Source organism: Thermothelomyces thermophilus, chromosome 1 (assembly GCF_000226095.1).
Source record: "Thermothelomyces thermophilus ATCC 42464 chromosome 1, complete sequence".
Taxonomy (NCBI): domain Eukaryota; kingdom Fungi; phylum Ascomycota; class Sordariomycetes; order Sordariales; family Chaetomiaceae; genus Thermothelomyces; species Thermothelomyces thermophilus.
In genome coordinates, this window is record NC_016472.1 from 6103223 (window position 1) to 6116513 (window position 13291).

At 55.8% G+C, this 13291-nt stretch overlaps 5 protein-coding genes across 5 annotated transcripts; 1 reads left to right on the top strand and 4 right to left on the bottom strand.

Annotated features, from left to right (window-relative positions):
* Window positions 1-67: 67 nt before the first annotated feature.
* Window positions 68-3345, bottom strand: MYCTH_2297287 (uncharacterized protein). The gene is made up of 3 exons (XM_003659777.1): window positions 3272-3345; window positions 3134-3212; window positions 68-3068 (listed from the first exon to the last, which is right to left on the bottom strand). The coding sequence occupies exons 2-3, from the start codon at window positions 3172-3174 to the stop codon at window positions 251-253; spliced, it is 2859 nt and encodes a 952-aa protein (XP_003659825.1). The 5' UTR covers window positions 3175-3212; window positions 3272-3345; the 3' UTR covers window positions 68-250.
* A 1572-nt stretch (window positions 3346-4917) lies between these two features.
* MYCTH_2297289 (uncharacterized protein) lies at window positions 4918-7308 on the bottom strand. Its single transcript, XM_003659778.1, has 3 exons — window positions 6412-7308; window positions 6255-6312; window positions 4918-6173 (listed from the first exon to the last, which is right to left on the bottom strand). The coding sequence occupies exons 1-3, from the start codon at window positions 7133-7135 to the stop codon at window positions 5180-5182; spliced, it is 1776 nt and encodes a 591-aa protein (XP_003659826.1). The 5' UTR covers window positions 7136-7308; the 3' UTR covers window positions 4918-5179.
* Window positions 7309-8064: 756 nt separating this feature from the next.
* On the bottom strand, window positions 8065-9060 carry MYCTH_2297291 (uncharacterized protein). Its single transcript, XM_003659779.1, has one exon. It carries the CDS (start codon window positions 8500-8502, stop codon window positions 8179-8181), a length of 324 nt encoding a protein of 107 aa, XP_003659827.1. The 5' UTR covers window positions 8503-9060; the 3' UTR covers window positions 8065-8178.
* Window positions 9061-9089: 29 nt separating this feature from the next.
* Window positions 9090-10018, bottom strand: MYCTH_2297292 (uncharacterized protein). Its single transcript, XM_003659780.1, has 2 exons — window positions 9638-10018; window positions 9090-9564 (listed from the first exon to the last, which is right to left on the bottom strand). Exon 1 carries the CDS (start codon window positions 10012-10014, stop codon window positions 9664-9666), a length of 351 nt encoding a protein of 116 aa, XP_003659828.1. The 5' UTR covers window positions 10015-10018; the 3' UTR covers window positions 9090-9564; window positions 9638-9663.
* A 2476-nt stretch (window positions 10019-12494) lies between these two features.
* On the top strand, window positions 12495-12929 carry MYCTH_2297294 (uncharacterized protein). Its single transcript, XM_003659781.1, has one exon. The coding sequence runs from the start codon at window positions 12561-12563 to the stop codon at window positions 12798-12800; it is 240 nt and encodes a 79-aa protein (XP_003659829.1). The 5' UTR covers window positions 12495-12560; the 3' UTR covers window positions 12801-12929.
* Window positions 12930-13291: the final 362 nt, after the last annotated feature.

Sequence of the window (13291 nt, forward strand, 5' to 3'; positions counted from 1 at the left end):
TTATTAGCTGCTTGGTGGCAAAATCTGGTTCTTATGTTCAAAGCGATAGCATGTAAAAGAAATGAATTGCCCATGTCCCGGTTGATGTTGATGGTCTTAACCTTTGAAACCCGAAAAGTATGCAGCCATGATGATATCGATGAATTGAGGGGGTATAGATGAAGGGGAAAAGAAAATGACATCGGGGTATATGCAAAACTGAAGAAGAGAAAAGCGAGCGACAGAGTAGATAGATAGAGTATGCAATGCCTCAGATGAAGCCCGTCCCAAAAGAATCCACCATACCCGCCTGTGGCCTCCTCCCTCCCGACGTCTTCGGCCGCCTCACCTCTCTGATGCTCGGGCCCCGCGCTACGCCGATACCCATAAACGTCGCTACGTCGTCGTCTTCGGATGCCAACCTCTCGGGGAACTTAGAGACGAAGTTTGGCGACGCGGCCAACCCACCGCCATTCCCGAACCGGCTTGGTCCGCCCGACGTAGACGGTCTCCCGTCAAACGTGGTTGAGGCGGCCGGTACCGATCGGATAGGCGGCGTCCACAACCCTCCTGCCGGACTTAAAGTCGGGTCTCGAGACGGCGCGTCAGGAGAGAAGTTGAAGTCAAGGTTGAGCGGCGCGGGAGCGTTGGCACGGGTAAACTTGGATGGCGGCTCGGCCTTCGGTTCGCCCTTCGGTTCGCCCTTCGACTGTGTTTGGGCTGATTCCGAGGTGGAAGGCAGCGTTGGGCCCGCCTCACCGGCCGGCGACGCCAGCGAGCAATTCGTCGAGTCGGGAGTGGGCGGCCTGATGTTGCTCGAAGTGAAGCCAAAGTCAAAGTTAAAGCCCGTGTCGACGACGGGATTTGGACGGACGCGCTCAGCAGCGTCCAGTGTGGGTGCCGGGCTGGCCCGGTTCAGGTCACGCCTAAAGTTGTGATGACGAAGCTGGGGCGTGCCGGTGCGGGAGGGCGGAGAACTGTGGGCGCTATAGGTGTCGGTGCTGCCACTCCTCGATGCCGGGGTCGGTGTTCCCCCACGACTGTTGGCCACCTTGCTGCTACACACCCCGTACTCCTCCAAGGCCGGCCGGCGTGGCAGCGGTCCTCGTCTGGGAGGACCCCTCATCGGACTTTGCGGACGGTTAGAGACAGCAGCGGCGGCCGGGACCGGCGGCGACATGGGCGGAGGGATTCGGAGCGGGGCTGGCTGGATGGACAGGATCGGACCGTCATCATCGTCATCGTCCTTGATCCCGTCGCTGTAGACGCTGCTGGTCGCGCTGGCCACACCGGCCTCCGAGCGTGATGGTTCCCGAGACACATGTGCTTGTTGCGCGTCGAGGAGCGTCTTCTCCAATTCCTCAATTTTCATCGACAGGCTCCGTTGCCGCGGGGTGTTATATCTCAGCGTATCACGCTTGGCAGCAACGTTCCGAATGACGGGCGGCGCAAGCTGCTCCGCTGGTTCATCATCGAGAGATAATCTCCGGATTGACCCTGTCGGCGAGGTCGCGGTGGAAGGGGAGGTCAGTGTGGATATCAGCGGCACCACGCCCTGCGCTTCCGGAGCAGGAGTGCCTCGTCTGCTATTGGATTCTTCCGCTTCCGAATTGGACACCGAGGGTTGCTGTTCAATGGTAGAGGGTTTTCTGAGGGCGGGGCTCCGAAGTGCAGGGCTCTGCGAACGAAGACTTTCAACGCCGGGCGTGCGGGGAGGAGGGCTTGGTGACCGGAGTCCGTCCGGTAGCGGGCCGAGCGGGCCGCAGCCCTGGAGAGGAGGTGGCCGGTAAGGGCGGTAGACCTTTTGAGGAGACTTTTGAGGAGTCTCTTGCGAACTCGGCCCCTGGGCACGCGTGTAGGCACCGAGAGCTAGAGGAGCCGGATAGGGCCCTTTGGGGCGAGACTGCTGGGGACCGAAACTATTCTGTCGAGGCCCGGGTCCTGGCCCGGGTCCGTTGACCGAAGGAGCCTGACGTGGCGCCCGCCCCCCGGGTACTTCATCATCAGGACCGAAAGGTCCTTGGCGCGGTGGACCCTGTCCGGGTGGTTGGGGGAGGCATTGGGTTGGAGGGCCTGTGGGAGGTGGCCCCTGATGCAAGGAAGAGGGCTGTGCTGGCCCGTTTCGGCTGCCTGGCCTCAGGTCAATGTTGCCTCGGAACACGGGCTCCTGGAGTTTGGGTTCCTCGACGGCCCTCTGTTGCGGCTCCAATGGTGATTGCGGGGCCGAGGGACGCCTGGTGGATAGAGTGCTCTCGGTAGACTTCTGTCTTTCCAGCCTCTCCATTTCCAACCGGGCTGTTTCCCTCTGCTTTTCCAGTTCCCTCTCCCTTCTCTTTGCCTCCTTCTCCTCTTGCTCTCGCTTCTCGATTGAGGCTATAACAGCGTCAACCATCTCATCCGCGCCCTCTCCAAACACCGAGCCCGTCTCGCCATCTGTGGTCGGTGTCGGCGGTAGCTGTATAGAGTCGAGCGGAGATCTGGGAGTAGTTGGACCGGATGGGGAACGGCCGGGAGGGGGACTTCTCGCAAAGTGAACATCAAGCGGATTGACCCATGCTTTCGTCCGACCCGGGGTTCCTGGCTGCGATCCAGCTCCAGGTCCCGGACCGGCCAGACTTGTCGAAGATCCATTGTTCGCGCCAAATCGCGCACTGAATCCGCGCGTTAGCGCCGCCAGGCTAGTCGAAGATCCGTTGTTCGCAGTGAAGCGTGAACCAAATCCGGGACCGGGTGTGGCAAGGCTCGTGGACGAACCGTTGTAGGCGTCAAATCGAGTCCGCATGTTGGCGTCGGAGGCGTGGGGCCGAATCAGGACGCCCGCTTGACTGCCCCGGCGAGCAGTGTTGGTGGAACCTAGGTCAAACATGCTGGCGGCGGCGAGGTTGTGGGTGTCGCGATTGGCGTATGGACCGGCGCCGCTGCGAATCCCTTGGGGCGTGCCGGCTCGTGGCACGGAGTTGATGCCTCCGTTGACGACGCCCTTTTGGTTGGCGTTCTCTCCAGAGTACTGGCCCTCTCCCAGGGCGTTCTGATCTACGCGCTTCCATTGCTGCGCCTGCCTTTCCGAGTCGGGCCTGTCATCGGACTTCCTGTGCCATCAGCGGTTCGCAGGCGTTCCCTCTGGCAGACTTGCCAAAGCCATAAGCCCACTTACTTCTTCTTGCCGCCGACCTTGAGGCCGAAGATCGAGACCATGCTGAACGAGCGACTTTTGGTTCTGAATATACCATGAACTGCAGAACCGTCGTCAGTGCTTGGGCCAGCTGAGGGTCGCGCAGGTTCGGGCACCGACCTCACTTGGCCATGGGCCCCAGTGGGAGCCGAGAACGTGGAAATGCTTCCAAGCTATGTTGTCGAAGGACTTCTTTTGACCACGGCAATCCAAGCAGCCATTTCAGGCCTCCCGACGTTCGACACGGTTTGAGTTGGTTCCCAGGCGAGCGAGCAGGGGTCGCCGGGGGCAGAGAGATGAACCGAAGATGCTCTCGGGCACTCTGCGGTGCCAAATCCGGAAGGGGTTATGTCAATGTGGGGTTCGGCAAGCAAACGCTCTGATATCACCGATCTTTGGCGGTGAGGCTGTAATCCGTAGAAGAATTCCAAAATTCGAAGCGAATGACGGCAGAGAAAACGATCGACAGGGGAGTCCGCACTGAAAAGAGCGGCAGTGTGGGCTCCGGAACGGACAGCGGGCGGCGAACCCAGGGCCGCAATGGTGATTCTTTCACGCCGCAAGGCGAAAGTACCCTGGGTCAGAAAAGGGGGGTAACGGAATAAAAGGGGAAGAATTGGCTAGAGGACGAATTGGGATAGAGAGCCACTCGTATCCCTTTCGGGACAGATCTTGAAATGGAGCCACGCGCTTGTGGAGATGATTCGCGCTGTTGCCAGTAACCACCTTGCTGGTGTGCTGAACAGGGAACAGGGCTATGCGACTCCCCTGCCGAGCTTTTTCTCGAACTTTGGGGTCGTTCCTTTTTCGTGCTGGTCCTGTTCAGTTAGTGGCCAATACTGACAGTTACGAGGGTCCGAGCAGAGGTAAGAACCTGAGCGCAAGGAGATTGTTTTTCTGGGTCAGTTAACCCAAAACGGGAAAGAGCGGCATCTGGAGAACATAGATGAGCCGTTCAGCCGGTCATTCAGGGGCAATCCGTAGTGTACAGTACCGTACGGATTACACTAATCCGTACATACTACAGTACACTATTACGTTCCATTGTTCTTTCCGTTTTCTCTCTTCCAATGTCTCTTCTTCCCTCCTCCTCGAAGAGCACACAGTGCATGTTCAATTCATAAAAAGACCGCCCCAAGGCGCGCTCTGACGAACGCGGAACGCGTACCTGGTATGTACTTACCGTTGCAAAACGCCCCGCGCCTGTACCCAAGGGCTTCGTGCGGAGCACAGTAGCACGAGACGGCGACAATCACAATCAACCTGGCTGTGCGGATCACATAATCCGTATGTACAACACAGCAAGTAAGACACTGTGCATACCCGTGCATTTTATGCTCCGTAACTGCGATTTTTTTTCTTTCCCATCCCTTGGTGGCTGCTCTGAGACAAGCGGGAGGAATCGTTTGGTGCCCGAACCTTACTTAACTTCTTATCACGGGGTGCGGGCACAGTCGTCACGGAACCTTCGAACATCCCGACCAGGCGACTGCGTGACTGCCGTAAATTATTTGTATGACGCCATGCCATTTGGTTATATGGCGTCGTGTATTCCATCTTCTCTAAAGGGGCATTGATTTTGCATTCAGACACTGATTCGCATGCTACACCATAGACGATCTATCGCAGAGCTCGAACCATCTCGCCAGTGGTCTCGGTGGTTGATGCGACTCCTCTCAGATAGTGCATGACCCCGTAGCCATGGTGTCTGGATCGGTGCGAAGTCACAAACCAGAACTCCCCGCCCCCCTTCTTCCCCCCCCCTTTCCCTTCACTCCATTCTCCCTCCTCCCTCCGGTTCAAATGCTGTTGCGTTTCCAGATAGAGACCTGTTAACCACCCGGGGTAGGTGTATGCCTGTACATACAGGAACGCCAACTGTTCCAACTCTCCATACAGTGTCTTCGAAGTAATTGTCTATATCGACCCCAATCTAACCGCACCCCGAACTCCAAACACAGGGGGGGGGGAGGAAAAAGAGAGAGAGAGAGAGAAACGGAAGACGCGTTGGGAATGTGATATTCTTCCTCAGCATGACGGCTCAGCTGTTGTACTCGAGGACCGCGAATCTGGCAGCCTGAAAAACCACACTATCGCTGTAGAAATAACAAAAAATACGCCGGCAGTGAAGAAGGGCATGCCGATCCATGCCCCGCCGAGATCCAGCCCGACACGGAGACTACCGGCCAGTAAGGGGCCGGAGACTGATAGGCCCACCGTCTCCATGAAGGCAATGAGCGAGTTGAGCGTTCCGACATGGTGCTCCTCCACCAATGTGTTGAGTAAGGAGCGGGTCGTCGCTACCATGCCCGATCCGAGAGCGAACCAGGCGAGTCCAAACGAGTAGACGATACCGTTGGCGGCAGCGGCAATGGTGAAGCTGCCCACGACGTGGAATATGCCTGACCAGCGGGTCAACCAGAGATCCTTGGCCACGCTCTCCATGCCGAGGCGCTGAGTGCAGAACCAGCTAGCAACGGGCATTGCTGCTAGCAGAGTCACCAAGCTACCCGCGTTGCGGATTGTCAGGACCATCGACGCCGTGCTCCAACTCCACCTGTACCTGTCGGTCGAATATTGCAGCAGAATCTCTCCGACGTAGCGGCCCAGGACAACAAAAACGAACGACAGCAACAAGAATACCACGCTCACGTTGCCGAGCACAAACGCCCGCATATCGACGAACCCCTCCCGTACCTTGTGCACGAGCTTTGTCACTGGGGGGGTGTCATCTCCGACGCGGTGCGACTCTTCCCGCGATCCCTTCCCATCATGGAGGTGGACCGTCTCTGGGTAGACCAGGACCGATAGCGCTGTGAGAACCAGGACAAGCAGGGAGACGAGCAGCGGAATCCACGGGTCCCAGAGCAGCATGGCGCCGCCGAGAGGACCAGCAATCATTTGCGAGGCGAGGAAGACAGCCGCCATCTGGAAGAACACAGTCGTGCGCTCGGCCGGGGGGACAACGTCTGCGACGGCCGTATACAGCATGGCCACAACAATGCTGCCACCGCCACCAATGCTAACAAAGTAAAAAAAAAAAAAAGGACCCGAATTGTCAGACACAGCATTCTTGCCGTCACGAACAGGCTGGACAACTCACAGTTGGAAGGCTGCCGAAAACCACGTCGTCCACAAGGGCACCACGTCCGAGAAGTAGACTGCTCCATCGTCAGCAAGCCATACACTCTTCCTTCTCTAAGACTGCGAAAAAGGGAGAAATGAAAGAAAGAGAAGAAAAGAAAAGAGAAGACACTGACAAATGATGTAAGTGAACGCAACCGACGCGCTGATCCCCGCCAGACCCAGTCCCAGCACCGGCCGTCGGCCCCAGCGGTCCGAGAGGATGCCGTAGGGCACGGCGCCCATGAGGCCCGGGAAGCACTCGAACGTGTTCTGCCACCCGCGCAGCATGGCCAAGTACCCCTGGACGTCCGGGTGCTTGCAGGTCGGGTCGTCGACCAGGATCACGCCGCCGGCAAAGCGGCGGATCTTGCCTCCCTGCGCCGCCGCGACCGTGGTGCTGGTGCTGGTGCTGGTGGGAAGCTCAGGGACGTTGGGTCCAGGCAGGTGAACGGGGGGAGCAGTGGTGTTCGCCGGGGGGAGGAAGATCCCCGGATGCATCTGCCTGCAGATGATGCTCTCCATGACGGCGTTGGTGGGCGGGATGCCCATGCCGATTCCTAGCTCGATGAAGAAGATGAGGACGATGGAGAGGACGACCACGCGCGGGCGGAGGAGGGCGCGGAGGTGGTTTACGGCGGCCGAGGCTGCCGAGGCGGCGGCATCATTGTCGCCGTCATCCTCATCCTCATCCTCGTTGTTGGGTACGGCCTGGCTGATGGATTTGCTTGTCCTATACCCGGGAGATTGAGAACGGGTGGAAGCGGGTGTCGTCTGAGTGGGCGTGGCGGCCAGCAACGCGGTCCGCTCCGTATCCGCGTCGATGAGATCGACGGATCGGGCGCGGGAGCTGGCGGCCATGGTGGAGTGTGGAGCCTGGTCGGGTCCAGTCCTTTGGGGTTGGGAGAATCAGGCTACCCAGACATAAGGGCAGTGAGGAGGGTGCCTTTGCAGCAAGGATGTACCGAATTGGAGATCGAGTACGCCGAAGAAACAGCAATAGCCGTGTAATCAGATGGGAGGACGGGTTTATACGGATAACTTGAACGTCTTTTGGAGAGAAGCAGGGATGAGTGCCCGCGTAATCAATCGTAATCGCCCGGCAAAAATGCGCCGCTAAGGATGGTGCCAGTGCTCGTTTCAAAGGCGTTAAGCGCCCAAAAAGGCAGGTCAGATTGGACCTTCAAGAGATAGTTCAGATCCCGGCCCTGGCATCGATCGATTCTTCGGGGCACAGCATTAGAACAAGAATGCGGCACGCCTCAATTGGCCCAGCCCTGGCGAGCGTGGTTGGTGACGTTAACAGACACGTCTTCCTTCTCTTCTGAGCATGCATTGCTACAGGGCCCAAGTATGTATGTATTGTATGTACATACATACATACATACATACATACATACTGTATACTGACTGTTATATCCGCCGTGCTGCAAGGGCAAGCCCAGCCCCGTCACGATCTGATTAACATAGGCCAAGCAGCAGGATCCCGCCTGACAAAAATACATTTGCGCGGTGGCAGGATGGTGGTTCCAGGGCAAAGAACACCCCAAGATGTGATTAGGCACCAACTCTGGGGCATGCGTGGCCAGGACCACTTAGCCTTCTTCTCTTCCAGTGACCATCTCGCTTGTGCCATATCCATCATGCGAATAGATGGAAATACGGCACAGTACACTCGTTAATAGATTCAACTTGGTAGCCAACTGTTCCCAGTTTTCCGGTTTCCCAGTCTGCCTTGGCCAAATTGCAAGCCTTTGGTGAATCCGTACAGTGACACACACACTCTAAGCACTTTTGTGATTTCCGTCAAGCTGCTTCGAACCCCTGCTGTTCTTGGCATAATTACCCCAGACAAAAACGACTCCATACATATGCCAGATCCGAGTTGCCCTACAATGACGCTCTCATCGCCTTTTTGCTTTTTTCTCCAGAGGACAAATGACAGTTTGAATGATTTCCTTCCGTAAATCCTCGCTGTCGAGATTCGTGGGAGCGGCTACGTTGAAGTTTGCCCAAATCAACCTTTCTACAGCTTTTCTGTAGGCACCACCAAGAGAATCGAGCGCTCTTGCTTTGCGACGAACGGCCGCAAACTCTCTCCAGTCGATCTTGGCCCACAGCCCGATGGACAGGAGAGCAACGCCGAGTCTGTAGAGGACCTGGTTCTGTATGCCGTATGTTTCCCGAAGTTCTTCCTCGGACGCGACCGAGCCGTCCTCGATGTCCATGTCGTCGCCGCCTGGGTCGCCAACTTGGAGCTGGAGATTCAGCGTACCAAGTGCATCGGATAAGAACGGGAGCACCAGGTTTCTTGAGGATGTCGGCAGCCTCAAACACGCAGCCCTTGGGCCACGCTGGGGTCGAATGGTTGATCAAAGTAGCCTTGAGGAGCGCCAGCGCGAGTTGCACGCGCTCGCGGTTCGACACGACGTCGACTGGCTGACTGAAGAGCTCGGTCGCCAACGACACTGCGTAACCGCTCCAGCTCCCTAGGTCTTTGGCTTCGAAGCTGAATCGTTCCCGCGCCTTGTAGTCGTCGACTTGTCCCGCTGCTTCCGCGCATGGAGACGCCGCACGCCCTTCGAGTTGTTGGCAGAGGGACTGGCTGTCAGCGGATTGAACCCCGTCAATGTGGGCATTTCCAATCGTTCTCGGGGGTCCCTCGACCGATGTCCTTGGTCTCTTTTGGCTCGGTGTCTCGATCTCGCTGCGAGTTTTGGAACTCATGCTCACTGGCGTCAAGAGTCCCAGCGCTTGGCTCTCAACGCCGAACAGACAACGATTACTAGCAAAGCATTAGCATTGCTCATCTTCGAGGATCTGCTTCTCACTAACTTGAGCACCGCATGGCCTTGTTGCCCGGTTGTCTCGAGTAGCCAGAAGACGCGTTTCTGCTTCCAATCCGGCTCAAGAAACAACCTGCTGACGTGATGGGAATGGAAAGAATAGGAGCAACTCCACTGCCGTCGGACGAGGGACTGAAGCCCGGAGGACAGGTGTCGTATCGATCCGTATTGCTTTAGCAGGTTATCAAGATTGTCTTCGTCTTGGATGTCGGTGGCGGCTCTGTCCTGCTTGGGTATCTCGCGCGCTGGCTTTAGCAGGCTCTCGAGGTCGGCTTCGTTTTGGATAACGATGGCGGCTTCGGCTTTCTTGGGCATCTTCCGGGCGAGCTTTCTGATCGTCTTGAGCAGCGCAATCCACTCTTTGATTTGGCGGATGCTTTCACGGTATTGCTCCTTCTTGAAGGCAAGTCGAAAACTGTCCCTGGTTTCCCTAAACTTGGATGACTATTATTTATATAGTAGGTCCTGCCAGTCAGCTGCTGCGGAGCACCCCTCTGCAACACCTTCGTCGACCTACCTTGCTATCTGGCGATGCAAAAACACTTAGCTGGCTGCAATCTCCTCCAGCTCTGCATTGACGTTTTCCATGGTCTCCGTGTAGTGGTGATACAGCCCTCCAAGGTGCTGTTCAAGCGCCACGCCAAGGGCCTCATTCCTCCAGTATTCATGGTGCTCATTCCATATGATGGACTGGGCGACGTGGTCGTCGAGAGTGTCAATGATGAGATGATAGACCTCTGTTTTGAAGCATCTGCATTGAATGTCAACCTTGTTACGCAAATCCGTGATCTCCTTTGGGTAGTGACGCAGCAGATGGGCCATCTCTCGGATCTTGGAAAAGCCCTTCAGAGCGCCGAAGAAGATAGGGACAACGGCAAGAGCAATCTCGGCCATTGTGGGCCGCAGGCAGTCGAGGCACAACAGTAGGCTACTCAGACGACGCGGGATATTAGATGAAAAGAGTCTGGAGTCCAAACTGAAACTCCAACAAGCAACAAGTGGGTAGAATTGCCGAAAAGCCTATGCTAAATTAAAGCCAAGCTGTTGTAGGGTGGTTTTGAAGGCATGCACAGGCTGAAGCGAGACGAGTGCGGCTCACCCTTCCTTCACGGTTCAGCAGACTAATAGGGTTTCTTCGAGCCTTGCGATCGGCATTGTTTCTGTTTCGTTCTGGGTTACACGACTGCAGCCTTCCCCTTCTCGCAGTATGGCAGTGCTACGAGTGCCCAATCATGTGCAAACGGCTCAGCTCACTTCGAAGTTCTTTTTAGATGTCGGGTAGAAGTGGCTTGCATTCGGACTTGCTCCGCCACTAAAGCGACTCACCTTGCCCTGCTCTGTCGGTTCGGTGCCAGTCGGACCTGAATTCTTCCCTCCCGTGACCTTCCAAGGGAGGGTTAGGCGGCTCTTCTCATCGCCCTTATCACCTGACATAGCGAGCAATTCCTTCGAAGATCTCGGCAGAGTGGGCAAGAAGTGCTGGCTTTGCGCTTTGGGCGACTCTTTATTCCGTCACACAGCATCGATGCGCTCGGCGCTGCCACGTTTCCCTCACTCTTCAACTGGTCATCATGTCCCTCACCGGCAAAGCACTAGAACGTGTTGACTCTAGGCAGGACGACATCCCACTGTTTCGCCGCCGAATGACAGAGGAATGGTTTGAACGTGTTCTGCCCACGTCCGAAGAGAACACAAGGCCAGACAGGATCATTAGCCAGCTCTACCACTGCATCTCGTCCTTCTGCAATGGTGCTTTGACTGGACTGGAGAGTCATGATGCGAAAGACCGAGAGACAACGTTCAAGCCGTTGTTTCTCACTCTGGACAATGTGTACGACAACTTTGTGGAATGGGGCGATGATCTCGAGGTCGGGAACGGCAATCTCGATGATGCCCTCAAGGACTCGCAAAACTTGCAGCAATTGATCATCAAAATTATGATTCGGATATGCGATACGCTGACGAACGGTACCTTGAGACGTCAAATAGATGCAGTAGAGTTGCACTCGCTGACGAGACTCCCTGCGCAGATCTCCTCCCTCTGATTATACAGGCTCTGCAGGCCGGCCCATCGAGCTCAGAGCAAAGCGAACACATCGAAACATTGCAGACCAAGGCGAAGGAAATTGAATGGGTCCGGGACGGAGCGCTTCAGCACGTCCAAATTCAATCCGACTCGGACGACTCAGAGGCGAATTCCGAGGAATCGGCTTCGGATGGGCCGTCAACTGAAGAGGTTCTAGGGAGCCTCAAGAGTGATGTGGAGCTCCTGATTGATCTGGAACCCTGCCTCGAAGACCCAATCCGTGAATTTCCCAAGGAGACGCCCGCACCGCCCCCCGAAGTCTCAGATTTCATCAAGTACCAGCCTTTCTTTGACGGTATAAAGCAGAAGTACCCTCAGTGTGACGACGGCTTGGCCCGGTCCATTAGCAGGGCGCTCTACGACACAACCATGAGACTGCACGCAGAGAGGCAAGCAGCAACCGCTCCTGTTACAACAAAGCCGGATGCGGTTGGCGAAGAGCCTCCTAAGGACTCAGGTTACGGGACTAGTATCAAGGATCCAAGCCAAGGCTCGGGTGATATTCGCGAGGGTAGCATGCCTGCCGGCAGTTCCTACGCTCGCACCCTCGCCTCATATGCCGAAGTTGACGAAGGCGACACAAAGACCCCGTTACCGTCACAGCCGGAGGGGCTCCAAGTCGGGCAGAAGTTTCCGTGCATTGCGTGCGGAAGGCAGGTGGCTAAGTCAGAACGAGCCTCTGCGTGGAGGTACGTATTCGCCCCAGGGATACAAAACGCAAAAAAAAAAAAAAAAAAAAAAAAAAAAAAGGAAAGGTGTCGTGATCGTCCGACTGACGGTTGTTGGTACAGGCGTCATCTGCTCTCGGACCTACGACCGTGGGTTTGCTGCCAGCTCTCTTGCGACTGTTCGCGCACGCCCTACCAGACAAGAAATGAGTGGATCGCCCATCTTCAGGCTCAACATGAAGTCCATCCACGCTGGGACGACAAGACATGCCCATTCTGTCAGCAATTTATCAAAGCCGGGAGAGAGAAGACGATTAACCATGTGGAACGTCACTTGTGGCATCTGTTCCTAGCGGCTCTAACGGCAAACCCTGGAAACGACGGAGAAGACAGCGATTCCGACCGCGATCCGGGTACATTGACGGGACAGCCCGAGAGCGGCGCCAGCCCCGAGGGCCCGTCAACCCTTCGCCCGATAAAGAATATCAACGAGTTGAAGGGCCACACCCTCTACGAAGACGCAGTTCAGGAAGAGGACGGTTTACGGCACTGCCCTTGGGAAGGAGAGGACTACTGTGATCATAAGCCTTCTGTGCTGAGGGCGGACTATGAGTATGTCGCGGATAACCCCGACCGTCAATCGTCTTCATGGCTGACATGAACCCAGCAATTTCCTGTTGGTGCACATGAAGTCGCTCCAATGCAAAAGTTGCGGCAAGATCTTCGCGACTCAGGAGATTCGGTATCTCCACGAGCAAAAGGAACACGACATGCACAAGGGAGGCGGCAGTTTTCTCTGTACGAGCCCCGGCTGTGGACGGTCGAGGCCGGGCAATGGTTTCGCCAGCCGATGGGTCCAGATCGAGCACATCAAGAATGTGCACGAAAATATCCCGGATTTGCCAAGTCCAACAATTGGCAATTGATTATCTAGTGAAGCTCTCCCCTATACTGATATGGGCCCGTCTAGATGTCCAATCTCCAGCTAATCCGACGATATACTATCATTATCTTGACCTCTTATCGTACGGTGAAAGGTGCAGACTGACTTCCTGTAGTGCGGTACGCCAGATTCTGGATATTCACACCACAACAAGTACCGAATCTCTCTATCCGATGTCACAATTTCTCTAAAACCTTAGAGTACCAAGAAATTTAATCAAGACACACCGAGAGAATCCCCGTATTTCATCCCAAGATCCGACATCCTCAAGGCGTAGTCATTGATTCCCAGCGCAACGACGTTTAAACTCTTCATCGAACGTTTACCTCTTCACCGACGCCCGCATAGCTCTCGACTGATCAGAGTTCATTTGTTGCCTCTGTAAATGTTTGCTGTTTCATTTTTATTTCTTCTTTTCTTCGAGGGGAAGAGGTTTTCAACTTATAACGCGCCAAAGCATGGTAATTTGAGCCT

Bases quoted from the DNA above. Each gene is read 5' to 3' on its own strand.
- MYCTH_2297287 (XM_003659777.1), bottom strand. From the start codon at position 3,174: ATGGTCTCGATCTTCGGCCTCAAGGTCGGCGGCAAGAAGAA. The intron at 3,069-3,133 runs GTAAGTGGGCTT...CTGATGGCACAG, and splicing joins AAGGTCGGCGGCAAGAAGAA to GAAGTCCGATGACAGGCCCG.
- MYCTH_2297289 (XM_003659778.1), bottom strand. From the start codon at position 7,135: ATGGCCGCCAGCTCCCGCGCCCGATCCGTCGATCTCATCGACGCGGAT. The intron at 6,313-6,411 runs GTCAGTGTCTTC...ACGATGGAGCAG, and splicing joins TGCGTTCACTTACATCATTT to TCTACTTCTCGGACGTGGTG. The intron at 6,174-6,254 runs GTGAGTTGTCCA...TTACTTTGTTAG, and splicing joins TTTTCGGCAGCCTTCCAACT to CATTGGTGGCGGTGGCAGCA.
- MYCTH_2297291 (XM_003659779.1), bottom strand. From the start codon at position 8,502: ATGGACATCGAGGACGGCTCGGTCGCGTCCGAGGAAGAACTTCGGGAA.
- MYCTH_2297292 (XM_003659780.1), bottom strand. From the start codon at position 10,014: ATGGCCGAGATTGCTCTTGCCGTTGTCCCTATCTTCTTCGGCGCTCTG.
- MYCTH_2297294 (XM_003659781.1), top strand. From the start codon at position 12,561: ATGAAGTCGCTCCAATGCAAAAGTTGCGGCAAGATCTTCGCGACTCAG.